General features: G+C 40.8%; 1 protein-coding gene across 5 annotated transcripts in view; it reads right to left on the bottom strand.

Moving 5' to 3' along the window:
- rbms3 (RNA binding motif single stranded interacting protein 3) overlaps positions 1-23,977 on the bottom strand; it is a 1,345,529-nt gene that overhangs the window by 872,008 nt on the left and 449,544 nt on the right. For all 5 annotated transcript variants that reach the window (XM_033047243.1, XM_033047268.1, XM_033047258.1 and 2 more), the window contains exon 4: positions 4,093-4,269. In XM_033047243.1, coding sequence (XP_032903134.1) covers positions 4,093-4,269 — 177 coding nt within the window. The remainder of the gene's footprint in view (positions 1-4,092; positions 4,270-23,977) is intronic.

Below are 23,977 nucleotides of genomic sequence, written 5' to 3'. Positions count from 1 at the left end.
CAGATAAAGCTGTGGCTTGGATAGGTAATTAATCATGTTACAAAGCAATAAATGGAACATTCACCAGTTGGTGGGAAGTGATTAGTGGTTCTCCACAGAGATCTGAGTGACTCTAGATTTTCACCAATGGTGTTCAAATTAAGATCAATAAATAGAAAGATTTATATTTAAGTTTGTGGATGGCACTGAATCAGGACTCATGGTAAAATCGAGTAGATGGTGCATGAAATTAAAAAGAGGCACAGACAGACCCAGTGAATGGGAAAAGAGAGTTCAATGTTGGGAATGAAAAACAAATGCTGCAGATGCTGAAATAAAAACAGAACCTGCTGAAAATAATTCTAATTCTCTTCCCCTTTGTCCAAATGTTACCTGATCATCTGAGTGTTTTTAAAACTTAGTTATATTGTTAAGAAGGTGAGGTCAACCTCTTTGAATCATAAGAAGAATGAATCAGAGAATGTTCTTCATGATGATAAACCAACATATGTGGGAAATCAAAAAGAGATCAGGCTCCTCCCCACCCAAGATTTGTCACAACTAATGTACAAATGCAAACATTAAACATCAAAGTTTTCAAACCTGATTACAATAATAACTGACCCCACTTGAAGTTTAAAAAATGACACAAAATGTCAGAGTAACTCAACAGGTCTGGCAGCATCTCTGGAGAACATGGATAGATGATATTTTGGGTTGGACTTTTCTTCACACTGATATGATAAAAGGATCTAGCATGTAGATTTGGTATGTAAAAAGATTTGGTATGAAGAGATATGTAAATTATTTGTTGTGGGTGTGGAATAATTAAGAATTAATTAATTAAGAAAAAATTGGAGCAAGCCTATTTAGGAGTTCTCCCTAAAAGTATGTATGTAGGGTAAACTGAAAATGTAATTACCATGATCAATTACAGTTTTTCCTGGCAACGAAGACGCTATTGAATACAACCATGTAACATGCTCATGGGTTGAAATGGCCCACACCTGCTCATAGGTTCCAATATTATCTAAAATAAATCCATGGAGGTCTCATTATTCTCTTTAATCTACATAATGAGCTGAATAGGTGCTTCTGCAATTATTATGTCAGCATCATTTTTCAATACAATAATACATATACCCTTTGCTGTGCTGTGCGCATAAATTAATGTCAATTAGTTAATTATTGAATTTGCTATTAATTATTTGTTTTGATAGATTAAACTGAAAGCAGAATTATTAGTTATTTGGCACAGGGAAATTCAGACATTTGACTTTAGTTAGGTTGAAACAGAATTGCAGGAGATTTGCTCTGGGTTTCATGCGCACAGTTATGCCATTGTATCCTGCATGAACATCCAGCTGTTTGTTTACACAGAGTCAGCATCATTCTCTTTGACTAGCCATGGACAACACATTGCACCATTGCAACCAACAATAAATCAGTTTGGATATTTTTTAATATTCGTTTTGATGCTTAAGCTAAAATTGTTCCTTTGTATTACTATTGTTATCTTTCAAGGCAAAAAAAAACAATTGTTTATATTGGAAAAATAGACGTCCTTTAAATAAAAGTTCTTAAATTTCTTTAAATGCAGAAGCTGTCCATATCATTCCAAAGATCACTCTGAATATATCATCTCACCATCATTGTGTTTACAGGAATCTCATGACTGTTGTTGACCCCCAGTCAGTAATGGCAACCAAGGGGCTGTGTAAGTGGAGGTTAGGTAGGGACACCGATTCCCCCTCCAAATCTAATAACCATCCAAAAATACATATTTAATAAACAAATCTATGGATATGCACACGCAAGTTCAAGCTGAATTATGAAGGACAAACACAATGGTTCTCCAAAAGATGTAAGATCTAAGTGTTATGTCTGTGCTTGTTGCAACAACTTCAACAGTGAAGAAATAATAAACTCATCAAAGGAAGTGATTCATTACATTACATGTAATAGACAAGTCCTATACAAGAAAAGATAGATCAATTTCTGCTAAATATTAATCTTTGTTAAATAACTGACATTCACTTCAGAATGAGTTATCTTTTGTAAATAATTATTTCCTGGAAGTTCAATTTGTTTAACAAGTTAACTGATAGACAATGTGCCATTCATTCCAACAAGGAATTCCATGACTTTACTGAATCCAAATGCTTGTGTGTATGTCATGGCCTAGTTATGGAGTCATCTTGTTATAGATGTTATAGATGCAGAATTTTTAAGAACTATTTACATTTTATAAATTCCATTTTAACACGTTGTAGAAAAGGCATAGAATTTTTCTGTGAGATTCGTCCCCAAATATTGGAAAGAGAGTGCGTGATGAAAGATAAAATTATTACAAAGTCAATGGTATTACCTGCTTACATTCAGCAATTATACCATGCCTTCATTTAGATAGTTGAAAATTTTTATTTTTTGCAAAAGATTTTGTCACAGTCTGAGGACACAACTGCTCAAGACAATATTATCAACTTGAGCTTTCGATAAAATAGTAAAATAGCCAGCATCCTATCACATAAACATTATCGAATCATAACAACACTGCAGATGCTGGTAATCTGAACTCCCAATCCACCCTTATCAAAGGGTCTTCAGCCTGAAATGTTCTCAGTTTCTCTTTTCATAGATATTACTTATCGTGCTAAGGTGTTTCCAATATTTTTTGGTTCTAATACAGGATAATTAGGACAAAAAAAAATCTAAGATGAAGGAGGTTAAAGAGGAAGCTTTTAAGAAGTTTCTTTAAGAAAGAATCTAAAAGAAAGAGGGAGAATTCCAAAACTGAATGTGCGGCTGGTTGCAATCACAATTAATGCAAGCAGTTGGTCACAAATATCATTAAAACCAAAGATTTGTAAGAATTAAAGGAATCCAGCTATCTCATGCAGTTGTAGGGCTGTAGGAGGTTATGGTCTTAAGTAAGTACAAAGTCACAGAGGAATTTAAATAAAGAACAGGAGTGCACCACTTATCTTCTTGAACCTGCTGCCCCTTTTAATAAGATGCAATGGAATACTTTATTGTCACATGTGATGAGGCACAGTGAAATTCTTTGCTTGCATACCCAATGTACACAAATCACTAACCACTTGAAGTAACCTTTCACCCATTACTTATTAAATGTCACTATGACCAATCCCACAATATATTTCCTAGATTGCCTGGAATGTTTTGAATAATTAAAAAAATAAGTGTATACAATGTTTTCACAACAGTAATAAAGCAACAGATTAAATTCACAAAATTCACTAACCGAGTACTAACCGAGACAGCAAGTTCCCTGGAAGCAAAAGATAATCGGGTTCAATCTCCCCAATTTCATTTACACTTCTATCCCAAAGGTTCCATAATGACAAGTGTGCAAACACATGATGATCCTGGTTTCAATGAATCTCCTTTGTAAGTTGATCCATTTCATTCCAGAGAACATTTTAAAACAGATACTCAGAAGCATTTCCTTCTGCACACTATTAGGATTAACATGCTCTGAGGAAATATATTTTTCAATTTTATGTATACTTTTGCTTGTAACCATTTATGAATTAATAATTTATAACTTTTCTTTATGAAATGCAAAAACAGTCTGTTCGATCCATTATGAAGTTAGAAATGTTGTCTTCATATAAACAAATACAAACTGATCCCTAGATTTCTTCAGAATACACTGCGATTATTGTGATTCCAATGCATGCATCACAGGCACTTGTTTTAAGTACATAGTGAGAAGCAATGTGTCAGAAAACTATTTTGATGTAAGGTCGATCAGTGCCTCAATAGGTAACAGCACACACAAAGGACAGTATATCCCACAACAGATGGGTGGCAGGCTTCTGCTCTATTGCCTTTTACCTGATCGTTCAAGAATAAATCTGACCAAAATCTTCTTCTGCCAAAATGATTTCCTGCTAAATTGCTCAAATGCACCATAGTTCAACTCAAAAAAGAAATATCCAGTATTAGCCAAAGCTTTTTGACTCTAGTCATTGCCAACATAGAAAGGTCAATTTATTACTTTACTGCATTTCCAATGGCTGTATTTTAATCATAGCATGAAAGCAATGAATTAATATTCATGAGATATTGCCGTGTTGGCGTACTTACGGCAGGATGTCCAGGACAGTAGCTGTAATTGGCATGGGACTGAAAGTGAACGTTAGCCCTGGGATAAGCATAGCTGTTCCATGCAGACTGGTTGTTGCTCCACTGTGGGGTAAAGCCAGGGCTCATGGTGACTCTCGCCTTACTGTTCTGGTATGTTCGCACTGCAGGGCCTGGCTGCTAGGGTAAATAAAATTATAGTGGTAAATAACAATTGGCTCAGCAGGTCTGCTTATGATTAACTATTCTGTATGTCAAATCTTCCATAATCAGAATCAAGAGATAATAACTTGAACTCAAGAATACTTTTGTAATATTAATATTTCTTAGCATTTTCATTTGTAATCATTCATTGAAAGCAACTTTAAAAAAATACAGTAAAACCTTATTATAACAGACCATTCGGGAGGAATAGTGTCCGTTATTGCCGATTGTTCATTATAACCAAATAGGGGATCACCAAGTAATAGGGTCTCATCTATAAGTAGTTACAACAAAGAATTGCAGATGCTTGTTAATACCCCAAAGGGCACAAAGTTCTGGAGTAACTCAGCTAGTCAGGCAGCATTTCTAGAGAATGTGGATAGGTAACATTTCGGGTTGGGACCCTTCTTCAAACACTTGGTCTGGAACTGGGCTTGGAATCCAGGTGAGTTGAGATGAGGATTGGCGGAGTCATCAGTCGCAGCCTGGAGGCAGACAGAGTGCTGGTAAGGATTGGTGATGGCAGCAAGTGTGGCCGGGAAGCAGCCAGGAGGCCATATGGGCTGGCGGTGGTGGCGGTGACCAGGCCTGGAAGTTACCGGGGGGATGGTACGGGCTGGGGGTAACGTCGGCAGCCTGGCCTGGAAGCGGCTGGGAAAGTGGTGCTGGCCAAGGGTGGTGTTGGAGCCCCAGCTTGGCGGTGAAGGTCGGCAGATCTGCCGCCATAACAGAGATCCGTTATAATGAGATCCATAATACCGAGGGTTTACTGTAATGCTCAATATTTTCATCGTAAAAATGCAGCAAAAGGGACCACATACTAAATTAGAGATAAACATAATAATAACAGGCAGCTTATTATACCTATGTTATAAGAATCTTAGTCATAAGGACACACATATAACTGCGCCCCCCCTGTGCCCAACCTTTTCAATCTAAATCAGTGGCAAACCCACATTTTTTGGGCCCTGAAGCTTGAACAGTTATTGGGGCCCGTTCGCAACCAGCAACGAGGTCTGGGCAACCACTGTTATCTTCTTCAATGGAGTTGTTCCACGACAGATCACCACAAATTTTAATTTCTCTCATAAATGTTAATAGTGTTTTAATTTATTTATAATTATTTTATATTAAATATATTTAGAATGAAACATCCTTAATTTGAATGTTTTTTCGTTTACGGCTAGCCTACATGATACTTTAATAACCTTTTAATTTTTATTTTAACTATTATTTGTATTGAATTACACTATATTATTAATATTTTTTTTTTTTTTAAACCCGCATACAATGGCCCAACATTTTTAAGCAATGCGGACTAAGCATGATATTCACCTCCAGAAAAAAAGTTGGAAGTGTTGGCCGGGGGGCTGGCTGGACCCCTGCAGGGTCCTGGGGGTGGGGGTTCAGGGGGCAAAGCCTGAAGCTCCTGCATTTTCAATAAATTGAAAGTGATTCTTAAGCTTTCTTCTGGTAGTTTACATAACAGAAGCTTAGAATTTTTCTAACACATAAGCAGCAAAATAACCTCCAAAAGATATATATTTCATGAAATAGACAATAGACAATAGTTGCAAGAGTATGCCATTCGGCCCCTCGAGCTAGCAACTCCATTCACTGTGATAATGGCTGATCATCCACAATCAGTACCCCGTTCCTGCCTGCCCCCCATATCCCTTGACTCCGCTATCTTTAAGAGCCAAATCTATCTCTCTCTTGAAAGCCTCCAGAGAATTGGCCTCCACTGCCTTCTGAGGCAGAGAATTCCTCAGATTCACAACTCTCTGTGTGAAAAAGTATTTCCTCATCTCCGTTCAAAATGGCCTACCCCTTATTCTTAAATTGTGGCCCCTGGTTCTGGGCTCTCCCAACATTGGAAACATGTAGCGTGTCCAAACCCTTAATAATCTTATATCAGGGCTGCCAACTCTCACGCATTGAGCGTGAAACTCACGCATTTCGACAAATTCTCGCGCTATCACGCTGATCACAAATTTCTCATGCTCTGCCGTGAGAAATTCTGTGATCAACGAAAATGTAAAAACTCATATCAACTGCATGGGCCGCGGGTGTTGGAGAGCCGGGGCTGAGGGAGGGTTGGAAGCAGAAGCAGCGGCGGGGACAGATGTGGACGGGGAGCCGGGGCTGGCGAGTGTTTGCCGGGCTGGCGAGTCGCTCGCTGCAGCTCTGGCCATGGAGCAGCCTCAGTGTAAGAGTCCCGGGCTGTCTGAGGCGTCGGAAGCATTGCGCCGCTACCGTTAGAGTCTCTGTGTCGAATTCGCCCTGGTGACCGGCATGGATAAGGCAGCGTCTCTGTAGAGAAGGAATGGGTGACGTTTCTGGTCATGACCCTTCTGTGTTGCTCCAGCATTTTGTGTCTCTCTTCGGTTTAAACCAGCATCTGCAGTTCCTTGTCACACATTGAGACCCAACAAGACGACTTTGAAGCTAGTAGCACTCGGGTGGGGGAGGGATGGAGAGAGAGGGGATGTTAAAGAAATCGACATTCATACTCAATCGGGGAAATTAGTTGATATCTGACTTTAAATTGATATTTTGTTCATCTTTAAATGCAAGTCTTGGATTCATGTATCATGGGAACAAATAAACAAAGGCAAGATGGTAAATATAAACTACAAATTAACTTCAGAAAATGAAACTTGTAGAGATGAACTTTGCCCTTCACTTTACAAAGAATAATCTCAGGGATTATGCAATAAATGCCATTCAAATACTCTGCAACCTTGGGATAATATTGTTCATGTTCAAATCTGATAGGTACGTCTTGATTTATTCAATATTATAATTAGTTCAAAGATACAACGTGGAAACAAGCCCTTCGGCCCTTTGAGTCCATGCCAACTATCGATCACCCGTTCACACTGGTTCTATGTTATCCCACTTTCTCATTCACTCCCTACACATTAGGGGCCATTTATAGAGGGCCAATTAACCTACAATCCCGCACGTCTTTGAGATGTGGGAGGAAACCGGAGCACCCGGAGAAAACCCATGCAGTCACAGGGAGAACGTGCAAACCACTCAGACAGCACCCGAGACCAGGATCAAACCCAGTTCTCCGGCGCTGAGGGGCATTAATTGTAATGCTAATACTTGGGCCTCCAATGATATGCTGGGATGATTACCCAATATTACTGATTATTAATCCATTGTATTATTGATTATATATGTTGCGCCAGTTCTCCTTTATCTGTACATTGTGAGCGGCTTGCTTGCATTTACCGGATAGCATGCAACAAAAGCTTTTCCCTGTACCTCTCTACAAGTGGCAATAGTAAACTAAATCAATCTATTTACATGTATCTGTGTGTTGTTGCTTTAACTGGCCTGTTAAGGTGCAGCAACTGAGAATGTCATTGTTCTGATGTCGCTGCACGTGACAACTAAACATTCTTGTCTTCATTCTATACTTGAAATTACCACAATGACATTTTTTTTTCATTTTTTTATTTTTATTAGAAGTACAGTAAATTACAGTAATACACATCACATATATCTTATTACATTTGTTGTACCACTTCGTTTTTCGAGCTTTAAAAAAGGTAGAAATAAAAGAAGTAAGGAAAGTGAGCAAGAATCGTGAAGGTGCAGGAAAGTGTTGGGAAAAGAGAGCCCCTTAGGGAAGAAGTTAGAGAAGGAAGTAAAGAAAGGAAATAAGACCCTAGAAAGACAAGAAAAAAAAAGGAAAAACAATCGCTCTATTGTAACACAAAACTCCGCAATTAAGGATATACCAACCGTGTTTTTTAAAACATTTATTTTATACCCCCCGCTACCAGATCTTGGTACCGTTTATATTTTAAATTACTATTGCACCTTATGCTTGTAATAGTTCCATAAATGCAGACCACGTCGTTTGAAAGTGGACTGCTTTGCCTGCTAGGAGGAGTCTCATCTCTTCCAAGTGTAGTGTTTCGAACATGTTTGAAATCCACATTTTTATTGTTGGTATTGGAGCATTTTTCCAAAATTTGAGTATAAGCTTTTTTCCCATTATTAGCCCGTAATTAAGTAAGTTCTTTTGAAACACGTTTAATTCGGGGTTACCTTCCGATATTCCAAAAATGATCCATTCTGCTTTTGGCACAAGTTTTATTTTAAATAATTTTGTGAAGATTTCAAATATTTCGTCGTTCCAGAATTTTTGGATTTTTATACAAAAAACAAAAGAGTGCGCTATGGTAGCGTCTTGTGACTGACATTTATCACAAATGGGTGAGACATTGGGGAAAAGTTTATTTATTTTAGTTTTTGAATAATATAGTCTATGTAATGTTTTATATTGAATTAGAGTATGTCGTACGTTGATCGAGCATTTATGCACATATAGTAAGTGTTTATCCCAGCTCTATTTTGAAATTTTTATAGCTAGTTCTTGTTCCCAGTCTCTTCTAATACCATCGGTTGTAGGTATTTCTATATTTAAAGTAATGTTGTATAAGTATGATATTAGATTTGCTGATTCAGCCTTTGTCTTCATGGCTTCATCCAATAAGTCTGGGGACATGTTATGATAGTCTTTTGTGTATTTTTTCAGATAGTCACGGATTTGAAAATATTTAAAATATTGATTATTTTTCAAATTATATTTCAGTTGTAATTGTTGAAATGATAATAATTTTCCTAATTCATACGTCTCCGAGCGTTTTGATTCCCATTCTTTCCCATTGTGTAGATGATTTATCTATAATTGAAGGTTTAAACGACGGGTTATTGACTTTTGGCATTAAAAGAGATAGATTTCTTAATTTTAGATTCTGTTTTATTTGTTTCCAAGTTCTAATTGTGCTATGTATCATTGGATTTTTATTATAATTTTAGTTATTCAGATTCATTGGTGAGAGGAGAGTCGCTCCTGTATTACACGGAGAGCAGTCCTCTCTCTCCATTACAATCCAGTCCACCTGCTGGGCAGAGTTGTCCAGCAGGTGAATCATATTTTTAATATTTACTGCCCAATTATAGTACATAAAGTTAGGGAGCGCTAGACCACCCATCTCTTTTGGTTTACTAAGGTGTGCTCTTTGTATTCTGTGGGATTTATAATCTCATATAACATTTGTAATGTCTGAGTCTAGTTTTTTGAAAAACTTTTTTGGAAGATATATTGGAATTGATTGAAATAAATATAGGATTTGTGGTAAAAAGATCATTTTTATAGCATTTATTCGACCTATTAAAGACATCGGGAGTGTTTTCCAGAATTTGATTAGATTATTTAGTTTCTTAAGTAAGGGGCTATAATTGGCATTAAACATAGCGTGATAGTTTCTAGTGATTTCATATAACCATATAACCATATAACAATTACAGCACGGAAACAGGCCATCTCGACCCTTCTAGTCCGTGCCGAACACATAATCTCCCCTAGTCCCATATACCTGCGCTCAGACCATAACCCTCCATTCCTTTCCCATCCATATAACTATCCAATTTTTCTGTGGCTATTTTAAATGGGAATTTCAAGAGATGTGTTGAGTCTTTCGGTTTTATCGACATAATTTGTTCCAGTTTATTCTGTATCCTGAGAAAGATCCAAAGTCCTCAATTAGATTTAATATGTTTGGTATACTGATTTGGGGTTTTGTGATATACAGTAATACATCGTCTGCGTATAAGGATATTTTGTTATTTGAATATTTTGTATTATAACCGTAAATATCCAGGTGTGTTCTAATTTTTTCAGCTAAAGGTTCAATTACCAGAGCGAATAACAGCGGTGATAATGAACATCCTTGTCTATTGCCCCTTGTTAATTGGAATTTCGTAGATAATATATTATTAGTTAATATTCTAGCCGTGGATTTGTTATATAATAATTTTATCCATGCGATGAAGTTCTCTCCCATTTGAAATTTTTGCAATACTTTAATCATATAATCCCATACTACTTGATCAAACGCTTTTTCTGCGTCCAATGAAATGATAGATAACTCTTGTTCTTGAGGTTTGTGAGAGTGCATTATGTTAAGCAGACGTCTCAGGTTATTAAATGAATGTCTCTTAGGTATAAATCCCGTTTGATCCTCATTTATTAATTTACTAACATATTGACTTAGTCTTCTAGCTAGTGTTTTCGCTAATATTTTTTGATCCGTATTTAACAAAGCAATAGCTCTATATGAGCCTGGTTCTTCTATATCTTTATCTTTTTTAAGTATTAATGTGATTGTTGATTCTGCTAGTGTTTCAGGTAAGATTTGTTCTTTAAAAGCGTATGTATACATTTTCTGTAGACGTGGTGTAACTATGTCGTAAAAACATTTATAAAATTCATTACTGAATCCGTCCGGTCCTGGTGTTTTTCCATTCTTAAGTGTGTTTATTGTGTTTTCTATTTCCTTAGATGTAATTTGTGCTCCCAGTTCCTCGTGTTCCTTCAGTTCTAGTTTTGGAAGGTTACAATTGTCCAAAAATTCTGAAACTTTATTATTGTCTATTAGCGTTTTTGATGTGTATAAATTCTTGTAAAATTGAGCAAATCTTTTATTGATATCATTAGGTAGTGTTAATAAAATCCCCTCTATCTGATTTAATCTTTAAAATTGCATGATCTTTTTCCCGTTTTTTCAGTTGGCGTGCCAAAAGTTTATGGTGTTTATCCCCAAATTCGAAATGTTCTTATTTTGTAATTTGGAATAATCTTATAACCTTCTCTGATAATAATTTATTTAGCTTAAATTTCAGTATTAAAATTTTATTATGTTTATCCATAGTTGGATCTTTAGCATTATCTATATCTAGTTGTCTGATTTGTTCTTCTAATTGTCTTTGTTCATTCTTATTCTTTTTGTTTTGAAAAGCTTGATACGAGATAATGACTCCTCTAATAAATGCTTTGAAGGATTCCCATAATAAAGTGGGCGATATATCTGGTGTATCGTTTGTCTCAAAAAATAGGTCCTTCTGTTTTTTTAGATATACTCCCTTGTGGGTCTTTCAGAATTTGCGAGTTAAACCTCCAGAAAGATTTGTTCGTAGACATTCCTTCTAATTTTAGAACGAAAGTTAGCGGGGAGTGATCTGAAATCGTATTGGTGTGATATTTAGGGTTCATAGTATAAGGGATTAGTTTTGTATCCACTAGGAAGTAATCTATACGTGAGTATGTTTTGTGTACCATTGAATAAAATGAGTATTCCCTTCCAGTCAGATTCGCGATCCTCCAGACGTCTGCTATATTTGTATTTTTTATATATGTATTTAAGAGTTCACTAGTTTTAGATTTCATATTACCTCTTTGTTTTTGCATTGATTTATCTAAGTACGGATCTAAAACACAGTTGAAGTCTCCTCCAATTAAAACATTTTGGTAGTTAAATTCTGCGATTGTATTCAGGATTTTATTAAAAAATTGAGGATTATCAAAATTGGGCGCATATATGTTTACCAAAGTGATTGGCGTGGCATGGATCTCTCCTGTAACTATAAGATATCTCCCTTCCTTATCTGATATAATGTTCTTTGATTTGAATGGTATTCCTTTGCGAATAATGATTGCGGTGCCTCTGGATTTCGAAGTATATGAGGAGTGAAATGTTTGGCCTATCCAATTCGCCCTCAATCTCATCTGATCTTGATGTTTAAGGTGCGTTTCTTGTAGAAAAGTAATGTCCGTGTTATATGATTTCAACTGAGCTAGTATTTTGCCCCTTTTAATTGGTTCATTAATACCCCTTATATTCCAGCTGCACAGTGTGATTCCTCCCATTTTCTTTTGTTTATCATCTTGCATTTTCTCTGATTTTAATACCCTTATTTATTACGGTGCATCCATACCTCAGGACTCTGGATATTTGGGGGGCGTTTATATTACTAACTTCCTTGGTAGATCCCTTTTGCGATTTTTCTTGAAAAAAAACACATAGTACTGACATATTGTGATTAAAAAAAAAATTGAACAAGTAAAATTACAGTGTCTGTAGTATTCGACACTGTAGTGCGTGTCCCACGCGTCTGTGGAATTCGACACCTATTCGACTTCCGAAGTTGATGTTGTACAATTAGCTCTGCTCCTTTTATTACTCTAAACCTAGGAGGGCGGTACCATTTCAGTCAATTATATTTCACCCAATTACACTATATATATATATATATATATATATATATATATATATATATATAGTGTATATATATGTATATTTCATTCAGACTTATCAGATCTGTGTTCAGCTACTGTGAAATTTATTTATCTAACACTTTCATCTACTAATTATTTATAATTAGTTATACCTTTGATAATAGTAAGCTGTTAGCTGTAAGGGTTAACCAGAAACAGGCTCCTGGAATTATGCCAGGTGCCTGAGTCTCCTCCCTTCCCCACACGAACTAAATTAACACTTAAACATTCAGTATTATCTACTTTAATTCTAAAATTTGTTATCTCTATATACGAGCTAGTCAGTCTTTTTAGCACATTATTACATTTTGCCCATTATATAGTTCAGGTTAGTTTCCATTTATATTTCTGTATTAGTATTGTTAATTATTGTTAATTCTCTATATTTTGTAAAGCTGTTTTAAGATCTTAAACCGCCATTTGTCCGTCCTTGTGATGTTTTCCACATTCGGCTCTGCTGTTCGTCTCTGCGTTGCTTATCAGTCTTTCCTTCATTTTGAACAAAGAATGTCCTCGAGTTGAATAACAAAGCGTCCAAAGGAGATAAGGTGTCTAGACCAGCGCACGTGGAAATGCTCTTCCATTTTAAACTTTTAGAGAATGGTGTTTCTTCCCTTATCTTCAGGTGTTCTCTGTGAAGTAATAAAAGGAAATAATTTGTCCATATCGTCCCGCTGCCTTGATTAATCTTCTGTTTCTGCCACAATCTCTTGGGCATATTTATAAGATGCGTCCGAATTAGTGAAAGTTTTATTTTTTCCCTTGAAAGTAATGCGCATCCTGGCCGGATAAAAAACGCCACATCTGACATCTTTAACTCCATGGAGAATCTGTCTTGTCTGTGAGAACTTCCTTCTCTTTTGCACGATCTCATAGGGATAATCCCGGAGGAGTTTGATAGAGTCGTTTCCAAACGTCATCTTCACTCCGTATTTGATTTTTTTCATCAGCTCTTCAAGTGCTGAAATGTCCCGAAGTTTGACTATGATCTGTCGTGGGTGGGCTGGATCTGCTTGTGATCTTGGCTTAAATCTAGGTATTCGATGTGCCACTTCAATTTCCGGTTCCACAGGTAAATTGAGTACATGTTTGATTAAGTTGGCAGTGAACTCACGGGCGTTGTTCCCCTCTGCCCATTCTGTTACCCCCAGTATTCGTAAATGTTGGCGTCATGAGCGAGCTTCGAGATCAAGACATTTATCTGAGACTTTCACCAGTTGCCTTTTGAGGCTGTCTAGTTCTAGCTTCATTCCCTGCATATCTTCAGCCATTTGATCAACAATTGTTTCCATGTCTTTCATTTCAGTTACATGTGAAGAAACAATTACATGCACAGCCTCAAACTTCTACTTAGATACTTCTTCCCCTTTATTAATTCTCCCCATTAGCTCTTCATGCACATCCTCAATTCGTTTTTGTATAATGCCAATGCAGTCAATAACTTTTTGATTACCAGCATTGATGTTCGACATATTTTCCATCAATTTGACATTAATATTTTCCATCATTTTTGAGTTTCCAGCCTCAATATCCTTTCTCAGTTCTCTTACCGAGTTCTTTATCTCCTCCATTTCATTTTTCTCCTTAGTCGCCATCTCAGTCTTGACCCTTGTAGCCATTCCAGAATCCACTACAGAGGTCTGTTCTTCAGTTTTCTGTGTTTTCAGCAGTTTTGAGATTGTTCTCTGAGGGCTCTGAGCTGAAGACGGTTTTTTCATTTAAAATCCTTTATCCTCCGTTTTAAATCACAGCGCTTACTGATGACGTCATCAGCGCGACGTCCCGGGGCTCCGGTGAGTTTTTTGAATTGGTCCCGACCTCCAGACCCGATTTTAACGGGAAAAATCGCGATTTTACAGCAGCGGAGCTAAAAGTTGCGACTGCTAGTCCAGCATGGTGCCACCGGAAGTCACCACAATTACATTTAAACGGCATTTTGACAAGTACACGTGTAGGAAGGAACTGCAGATGCTGGTTTAAACCAATAGACACAAAGTGCTGGAGTAACTCAGCGGGTCAGGCAGCATCTCTAGAGGGAAGGAATGGATGACGTTTCGGGTCGAGACCCTTCTTCAGACTGAAGGTCTGGTTACTTTGCTTGATATAAGTGTAAATTGTCCCTCGTGTGTGTAGGATAGTGTTAATGTGCGGGGATCGCTGGTCGGTGTGGACTCGGTGAGCCGAAGGGTCTGTTTTCGCGCTGTATCTCTCTGGCTAGAAGGGCTGTGTAGAGCCGAGTGCCGGCACAAGGTGACATCTGGCTCTGATCTCCACAAAGCCAATTACGTATCGAGCAGCGTCGCAGATCAATGGGCCTCTGGTGCTTGGAGTCGGTCCACAGACACAGAGAGGAAATTGGATGTTACTCCGGCTTTTTGTGTCTATTGGTGACTTGTAGAGTGGGCTGGACAACGAGTGACAGCTGTTCCCATACACTTATGGGCCTGTCCCACTGAGGTGACTCTTTAGGCAACTGTCAGGGGCTAGTTTTACTAGCATTCACCTACGACACCTCCGACAACCTCCAACAGCAAAAATTGTTGCCACTGTCACTTATAGTTGCCCAAAGGATCGCCTAAGTGGGTAGGCCCTTCAGGCTGCAGCTCGGTGCATGCTTTAGGCCTACCAGTGGCTGCTGGAAGTAGATACCAAGCACTTGGTAGAAACGGTGGAAGATAGTGGCCTTCAAATGGGGGTGGTTGGAAAAAGCATCCTGCTTGCCTGTTAGATTTTCACTTACTTTAACTGCAGGAAAAATGGTCCCGATGTTGGGGGAGCTCAGAACCAGGGGTCACAGTTTAAGGGTAAGCCAATTGGGACTGAGATGAGGACAAACTTTCTTCACCCAGAGAGTTGTGAATATGTGGAAATCTCTGCCACAGAAGGCAGTGGAAGCCTTCACTGGATGTGGCTAAAGGGATCAGGGATCAGGGGGTATGGAGAAAAGGCAGGGATGGGATACTGAGTTGTATGATCAGCCATGATCATATCAAATGGCGGTGCAGGCTCGAAGGGCCGAATGGCCTACTCCTGCACCTATTTTCTATGTTTCTATGTCTATGTTTCTATGAATGATCTTAGTATATTCATGTATGGAAATGAGATTATAATCAAACACTTGGCCATTGTTGACCAACCTGGGTCTTACTGCACAGCTGGTACTACTCCAATTTAAAGCATATATATTGCATTCAAGTGTAAGTTAAAAGACTCGCTACAGTATGCACCATATTGCACAATTTCAAGCTGAAAAATGCAAAAGCTCCGTACCAATGGGTGGGGACACACCCTCCTCCCACACCCTTGCAACTCCCCCCCCAGATCGCTACGCCCCCTCGGGCTTGGTCTCTCGCAATTTCTCACTCCCAACTATCACCCAATGTTGGCAGCCCTGTATGAAGTCAAATGTGGCAACCTGCCATATCCTGAAAAAAATCAACATACAATAACAAGAAAATGTTGTCAACTCACAAATTACAAAATACATTCACTGTAACTGTTCTAGTGTCCTGAAAATTAAATGAGGTACATAATGCATATTAATATAAACCACTACTGAGGGAACAATACTTTATCCATCTGCAGTTAAAATTTTTGCTCCAGTCTGATCACATCAATTAGCTTGAATTTGAGCTCGTTAGCATTGTTCCTATCCGTTGCTTAAACATTTATCTTCTAAGTAACAAAAAACCCCCCACAATTTATGGGGCTCTTTCAGAAGAATTTCCTTTCCCACACTTGTCCAGGGAAGGGTACTAAAGGACTGTGCTGTACAGCTGGCAGAGGTATTCACGAGAATCTTTAACCTGAATCTATCTCTGGCAACGGTCCCCGAGTGCCTGAAAACAGCTACCATAGTGCTGGTGCCGAAAAAGTCTAAAGTCACCAACCTGAACGACTACCGCCCGGTTGCCCTAACTCCAATACCAATGAAGTGCCTCGAAAGGCTGGTCCTCTCCCACATCAAATCCAGCATCCCTGCTTCACTGGACTCTCATCAATTTGCATACAGGGCAAATAGATCAACAGAGGATGCCACCTCTCTGGCTCTTCACACTGTCCTGACTCACCTGGATAGATAGGGCACGTACGTGAGGATGCTCTTCATAGACTATAGCTCTGCATTCAATAAGGTCATCCCCACCAAGCTCACCACCAAACTCCACCAGTTAGGCCTCAGCTCGCCGATATGCGATTGGATCCTGAATTTTCTGACGGAGGGACCGCAGGCAGTGAGACTGGGCCCACACCTGTCCTCCACTATCACCCTGAGCACCGGCACACCACAGGCTGTGTACTAAGCCCCATGCTCTACTCCCTCTTCACTCACGACTGTGTTCCTGCATTCGACACCAACACTATCGTGAAGTTTGCAGACGACACAACAGTGATTGGGCTGATCACCGACGGTGATGAAACAAAATACAGAGCGGAGGTGCAGAACCTGGCGGACTGGTGCACACGTAACAACTTGTCACTAAACACCTCCAAGACCAAGGAGCTGATTATTGACTTCAGGAGGTCACATAATGGAGAATACGCCCCAATCTCCATCTACGGGGACAGTGTGGAGCGAGTGTCCAGCTTTAAGTTTCTGGGCGCTCACATTTCAGAGGACCTCACATGGTCCACCAACACCGCTGCGCTGGTCAAGAAGGCACAGCAACGACTGTTCTTCCTGAGGACATTAAAAAAGACTGGTCTGCCCCAACAGCTGCTGACAACCTTCTACCGCTGCCCACAGAGAGCATATTAACGTGTGGCATCTCTGTGTGGTATCTCAGCTGCACAGAGGCGGAGAGGAGGGCTCTTCAGCCCGTCATCCACAGAGCGCAGAAGATTATTGGGACACAGCTACCAGCCTTGGAGGGCATCTACCACACACGGTGCCTCAGGAAGGCCGTCAGCATCCATAAAGACTCCTCACACCCTTGTAATGGACTGTTCGAAGTACTTCCCTCCGGCAGACGTTACAAGGCCTTCTACGCCTGAACCTCCAGACTCTGGAACAGCTTCATTGCTCAGGAACGGGTGATATTTGTCGGGTGGGCGGCGCGACTCACGTCGCAGCGGCCTCTGCAGTCCGTCTGTCGTTTTTTCTTTTTTGTCTCGTTTGTATGTAGTTTTTTGTTGTTGTTTTTTTTTAAACTGGGTATGTGTGTGGGGAAACTTTTAAAAATCTTTCCCCTGCACGGAGAACCCGACCTTTTCTCTGTCGGGTCTCCGTTGTCGTTGGGGCCGAGCACCGTGGAGCGGCCTCCAACCGGAACGACCTGGGGCTCCAGACTAACTTACCATCATGGAGCTGGCCGAGTTCGGAGCAGGAGGAGCGGTGGTGGCACGCTGCTGCAGCCCGACCCCAGAGATTCGGAGGCTCCAGCCGCCGGCCCGGTGGACGGTGACACCGGGAGTCCGCGGGTCCCTGGTGGGAGACTGCTTTTCAGGGCATCCGCAACGGCAACTTCTCCAGCCCGAGTTGCGGGGTTGAGGATGACCTGGAGCGGGGCCTTACATCGCCCGGCGCGGCTTTAAATGGCTGCGGGACTTATTTACCATCGCCCGCCGGGGGCTTTGACTCTGACATCGGGAGGAGAATGAGGAGAGCAGGGGAGAGATAAGACTTTGCCTTCCATCACAGTGAGGAGGAGATTCACTGTGATGGATGTTCGTGTAAATTATGTTGTGTCTTGGTTCTTCTTCTTGTTTGTATGACTGCAGAAACCAAATTTCGTTTGAACCTCTGGGTTTACCAAGATGTTGCTTGGATTAAAGATTGTCAATTATAAGGAGAATCAAACTTGATTTGCTTGTCTGGAATATTGGAGGCAGAAGGGCAACCTAATAAAAGTATATAAAATTATGAGAGGCAAAGATAAGGTAGACAGACGGAACCTCATTCCCAAGGTGGAAATGTTAAAGACTGGAGAGTTGTGAGTCTTTTCTGCCTCAGAGGGCAGTGGAGGCTGGTTCTCTGGATACTTTCAAGAGAGAGCTAGATAGGGCTCTAAAATATAGCGGAGTCAGTGGATATGGGGAAGGCAGGAACGGGGTACTGATTGGGGATGATCAGCCATGATCACATTGAATGGCGGTGCTGGCTCGAAGGGCTGAATGGCCTACTTCTGCACCTATTGCCTATTGTCTATAGAGGGTATAGCATTAAGGTCAGAGAGAGAAAGTTTTAAGGAGATGCAGAACAAGGTTTTTAAACAGAGACTGGTGAGTATTTGAAATGCGCTGTCAGGGGTGGTAGTGGAAGCAGATCCAATAATGGCATTTAAGAAGCTTTTAACAAAGTACATGAATATGCAGAGATGGAGGGATCTGGATCAGATTCAGGCAGAACAGATTTGTATAACCTGCCAGTATGATCAGCACAGATATTGTGGGCCAAAGGGCCTGTTACTGTGTTCTGCTATTGTATATTCTATGCCCTCTATTATAAATTAACCTAAACTCAAATGATTTAAAAAATACACTTTTGTGAAATTGTGACAGACACACACATTTGAAACATTGATGTATATTTGAATTAAATGAATGAATTTGAATGATATCTACTTACTATTCTCAATTCTTCACTGGGACTCCTGTACTCATGCCACATTGTTCTGAACTTGTGCAAGTTCAGAGGACAGAATTCTCCTTAAACCTCTTATGGTGAAAGAATGAATGCCAATTTAATTACTGATTGAATCCAAAAATAGCAGAGTATGAGAACTGATTACAGAGAGAGGACTATGATCAACTTTCTTGGCATTTCTTCCTCACTTTTAAATTAAAGAATTATTATGATCCATTTAAGGTGTCATTTGCAAAGTAGGGAAGTCCTATGAAGTATTCTTTAACTGCAAACTGTAACACTATTGATTAAAGCTCAATGCAGATCTGACTCAGACAGAATTATTAATGCGAGCAAACTATCTATTTTGGATGGTATTGGGACAAATCTAAATCATTCCAGACCTACTCATCAGCTAGAGTACAGTCCTGACTTCCTATCAACCTCGTTGGAAACATTTGAATTATCTTTAATCGTACTTTATCTTGCACTAAATGTTGTAGCCTTTGTCCTTTATCTGTGAATTGTGAGCGGCTTGATTGTAATTACGTATAGTCTTTAGTTTGACTGGATAGCACACAAACAGAAGCTTTTCACTGTAGCTCAGCACATTTGACAATAATAAACTAAACTAAACTAAACTTTCAGGAATCTGTATGAAGAATTCATTGACTACTGTGGTTACACAAGGAACTGCAGTTGCTAGAATCTTGAGAATAAATTAGGTGCTGTAGGAATTCAGGGGGTCTGGCAGAATCTGTGGAGAGGATTGACAGGCATCGTTTCAGGTCTGGTCCTTTCTTCAGATATTGTGGTTTTGAATTCCTACACCAGATTTGATTAACATAGTCTATGATGCACCTTGCTAAGTCAAATTGCATTTCCTGGTTTAGATGTTCCTTAAAGCTCCCTCTGTGACTAAGCTTTTGGTTGCCTGTTTTAGTAATTTACTAGACTAAGTGGGACCCGTTGGGTCCCAGTCACATGGGAGGCCTGGTCCCCCAACGCAACCCATTCCCCAACGCAATATTCCACCACTCACCCATTCCCCCAATGCAACCCGTTCCCCCAACGCAATATTCCACCACTCACCCATAGCCCCTAACTGCGCAGGCTCAGCTGACGGGTTCCCGTTGTGACGCCCCTGATCCCCCCTCCTCCCCTCACCCCCTCCACTCCGCCTCTTGCCCTTCCCCACCCCCACGCACTCACTCCATCCCCCCACAACCCCCCCCCCATCCACTCTTTGCGGCTCTCCGGTGGCGCAGCCATTGCCGCCCATTGGGTTCTCATTGTGACGTATAACACACAGGTATTACAGTGCAGGCGCAGCTGACGGGCGCGGCATGTGGAAAGGGATTTACTAAAGCTTAAAATGTGAATAATTTAAAATATAACAACTATTAAACGTTAAAGATGAGATTTATTGTCCATTCTTTCTTGTTGCATCTCTTGGTGTGTTCTGCAGCCGGGAAGTGGGCTGTGTGGGTGGTGTGGGTGTGGGCGGGGGATGAGGGAGGGGCGGGGGGAGGGGGGGTGTGGGCGGGGGGGGGTGTGGGGGCTGGGGGAGTGGGGTGTGGGCGGGGGGAGGGGGTGCGGAGGGGAGGGGGGGGTGTAGGCGGGGGGAGGTGTGGGGGCGGGGGGAGTGGGGTGTGTCAGTGGGGAGGTTGTGGGGGAGGGGGCGTGTGCGCATGGGGGATGGGTGTGTGGGGGTGAGAGAGAGCTCGAAGAAAAGACGGGGGTTGTGGGGGATAGGGGGCAGGAGCCAGCGAGAGGGACAAGAGGGGAAAGGGCTGGAGCCAACGGTGTGATGGAGACTCACAGCAGTCGCTGGGCGCTGGGCGCTGGTCGCTGGTCATTCTCCTCCGCCAGGATCAGAGTCTCAGCTTTCCGTTTGACGACATCTCCCACGCCGGCCTGGGCCGTTTCCAGTCCCTCCGAAAATTAGAAACTTCAGCCAGCCATCCTCAGCTCCAGTAAAGACACGATGGCGCAGGAAGGGGCGGACCGTCCCGTGCAGTGACAGGAGAAAATATAAATCCACGCGGCACTGAATGGCAGGAGCAGAGATCCATCTGCGCACGTGCGGTTTTAAGATTTTTTAAACCTCGCTAACTTTTACATTAGACCACTGATCGGAACAAAGCTTGGTGCAATCGCAGCACAGGAGAATGGTTAGTAATGCCCCTGTCCCACTTAGGAAACCTGAACGGAAACCTCTGGAGACTTTGCGCCCCACCCAAGGTTTCCGTGCGGTTCCCGGAGGTTGCAGGTGGTTGCCGGAGGTTGCAGGTTGTGGAAGCAGGTAGGGAGACTGACAAAAACCTCCGGGAACCGCACGGAAACCTTGGGTGGGGCGCAAAGTCTCCAGAGGTTTCTGTTCAGGTTTCCTAAGTGGGACTGGGGCATAAGCTGGCAAAAAATCCTAGCGCAATCGTGTACCATTTTTGCGCAAATAGAATGACCGCGCAAACCGGAAGATAACAAGATCGGGGGTTTAGTTATGTATAGATTACACCTGGCAGCAGCTTATGATATTAAAGATACAATATAAAATGACAGATGTTGTTTTTATCAAGGTGTCTTGAAAATAAGCAGCTTTAAAGCCAGTTCTTGATGGGGCAGTGCAGTGGTGCAGTGGTAGAGTTGCTGTCTTACAGCACCAAAGACCTGGATTTGATCCTGATGATGGGTGCTATCTGTACAGATTTTGTACGTTCTCCCTGTGACCACGTGGGTTTTCTCCAGGTGCTCCAGTGTGTAGGATAGCGCTAGTGTACAGGGTGATTGCCGGTCGGCGCAGACCCAGTGGGCTGAAGGGCCTGTTTCTGTACAGAATCTTTAAAGTCTAAAATCTAAATACTAAAGCCAAATAATGCTCTTTTACTATTTCAGATTGTTTCCACAGACCTGTGAAACACTTTCATACAACAGCCTGGGGATTATGCATTCTAAACTACTTTAACTGCCAAGAGCCCATAGATTGAGTCCACAGTTAACTGAGAGGAGATCTGAAAGTTTCACAAGGAATTAGGGCAAATATTTTTAAATAATATTAAAATGTTAGAGGGGCACATGTTTTCTGCTGACAATTCTACAGTATTGCTAGTTCAGGAGATCCCATGACATTTTGTAAAAGAAGAGATTTAATTTTGCTTAAGATGCAGATTTATAAATCCATCAACATTTTAAAAGATTCTCAAGTATGAAAATATTCTCTGCTCAAACATGATATCAATCTACATTCTGACTTTATATTGGCATTATTCTTGTTTTTTGCTAATAAACATATAATATATAAAAACGCTGGAAACTCTACTCCATTCACAGTCGCAATTTCAAGGAAATTTGCCAATTTACATTAATACTGTAGCTGGCAGCAAAAATGCACTAATAGTGAAATTAATTTTGTTCTTGTTTAAGTGTTTCAAATTAACACAATACACAATGTTCAGGTCACTCAAATTGGTTGAAGACCAGTACACTACAGTAGGTAAGCGATGTTTATAATTTAATCTACAGTATGATCTGATATACCAGATCTTTTTCTACAGAAGGAAGAAATGTATACAGGAATCAATTCTGAAGAGAAATCTGACGGTTCAAGACACAGTATGTAATTCCTATTGGGACAAAGCTGGACATTTTTCAATGGCACATTTTCTGATAACTTGGAGTACATTTTTCCTTTTAAGCCAATAATAACTCCTCATAAATAAATGGCTACTCATATTTTCATGGACATTAATAGGGGTTGATTATGTCCATGGAATCTATCTAGAAATCTACCCTCAATTGCTTTCTCCAAACATGAATTTAGAGTAGAGTTGAATGGTACAAAATATTTTTAACAGACACAAAACAAAACTAAAAAGCAGTGTATTCTATAATCTACATATTACACATCCAAAACAAAACTATTTCACAATGTGCTCATGAAAGACTGCTGGGTAGTATTCAGTGCCATGATCCTAATTAAATGCATGTATAGAAACTTAGCTCTTTGAGATAAAGAAATCTTAATTATTACCTCTGGAAGCACAAGCCAGAGAGCTAACAGCTCAGAATTCCCTAAAAACTTGCATTAGAACTTTCTGTCGCTTACAAATAACACAAGTATCAGTGGCAGTGAAAACACGATAAATTTGAAACATTTACACATTTGATTTAAATGGAAGTGGAGTTGAATGAAGTCTTAAGGGCCTGTCCCACTTGGCCGTCATTTACGCGACAGGCCGGCAGTGAATGACGCGCAACGGCCGCGCGACGGTCACGCGCGTCATCATGCGTCCGCACAGCCATCTGGAACGCGTGACATCATTTGTAGATAGACGCAAAATGCAGGAGTAACTCAGCGGGACCGGCAGCATCTCTGGAGAGAAGGAATGGATGATGTTTCCTGTCGAGACTCTTCTTCAGTCTGAAGAAGGGTCTCAACCCAAAACATAACCCATTGCTTCTCTCCAGAGATGCTGCCGGTCCAACTGAGTTACTCCTGCACTTTGTGTCTATCTCCAATCATCTTGGCCCCGCTCTGGGAGTAGGAGTGGGGGCGGATCTGGAACCGCAATGGCCGTGAGCCCCAGGCCGAGCTCGATGATCGTTTTTCCTGCTTTTGTTGCTGTTGAAGGTGAGATGTTGTGCCGCGCCAGGGTCTTGGGCCTGTCCCACTTTGACCGTCATTTATGCGACAGGCCGGTGGCACGCTAAGATTTCGTGCAGGACGAAGTCCACACTCCTCCACGCCACTCCACATCCTCCACACCACTCCATGTGCCCGTCCCGTCCCGACCCAACCACGCGCTACCCACACGCTACCCACACGCTAGCAGGTCACGCAAATGGTGCGAGAATGACGACCAAGTGGGACAGGCCCTTTAAGAGTTTCAAGTGAAGCATAAACAAGTGCATAGATTGAGTGTTTCTGTCCTGTGAATATCACCTAATTCAATCAGATTCATTAACTGATTTACAACAAATAC

This window comes from Amblyraja radiata, chromosome 2 (genome assembly GCF_010909765.2).
Source record: "Amblyraja radiata isolate CabotCenter1 chromosome 2, sAmbRad1.1.pri, whole genome shotgun sequence".
In the NCBI taxonomy this organism is placed as follows: Eukaryota; Metazoa; Chordata; class Chondrichthyes; order Rajiformes; family Rajidae; genus Amblyraja; species Amblyraja radiata.
The sequence above is the reverse complement of the archived record's forward strand: the minus strand, read 5'-3'. Positions and strand labels throughout refer to the sequence as shown.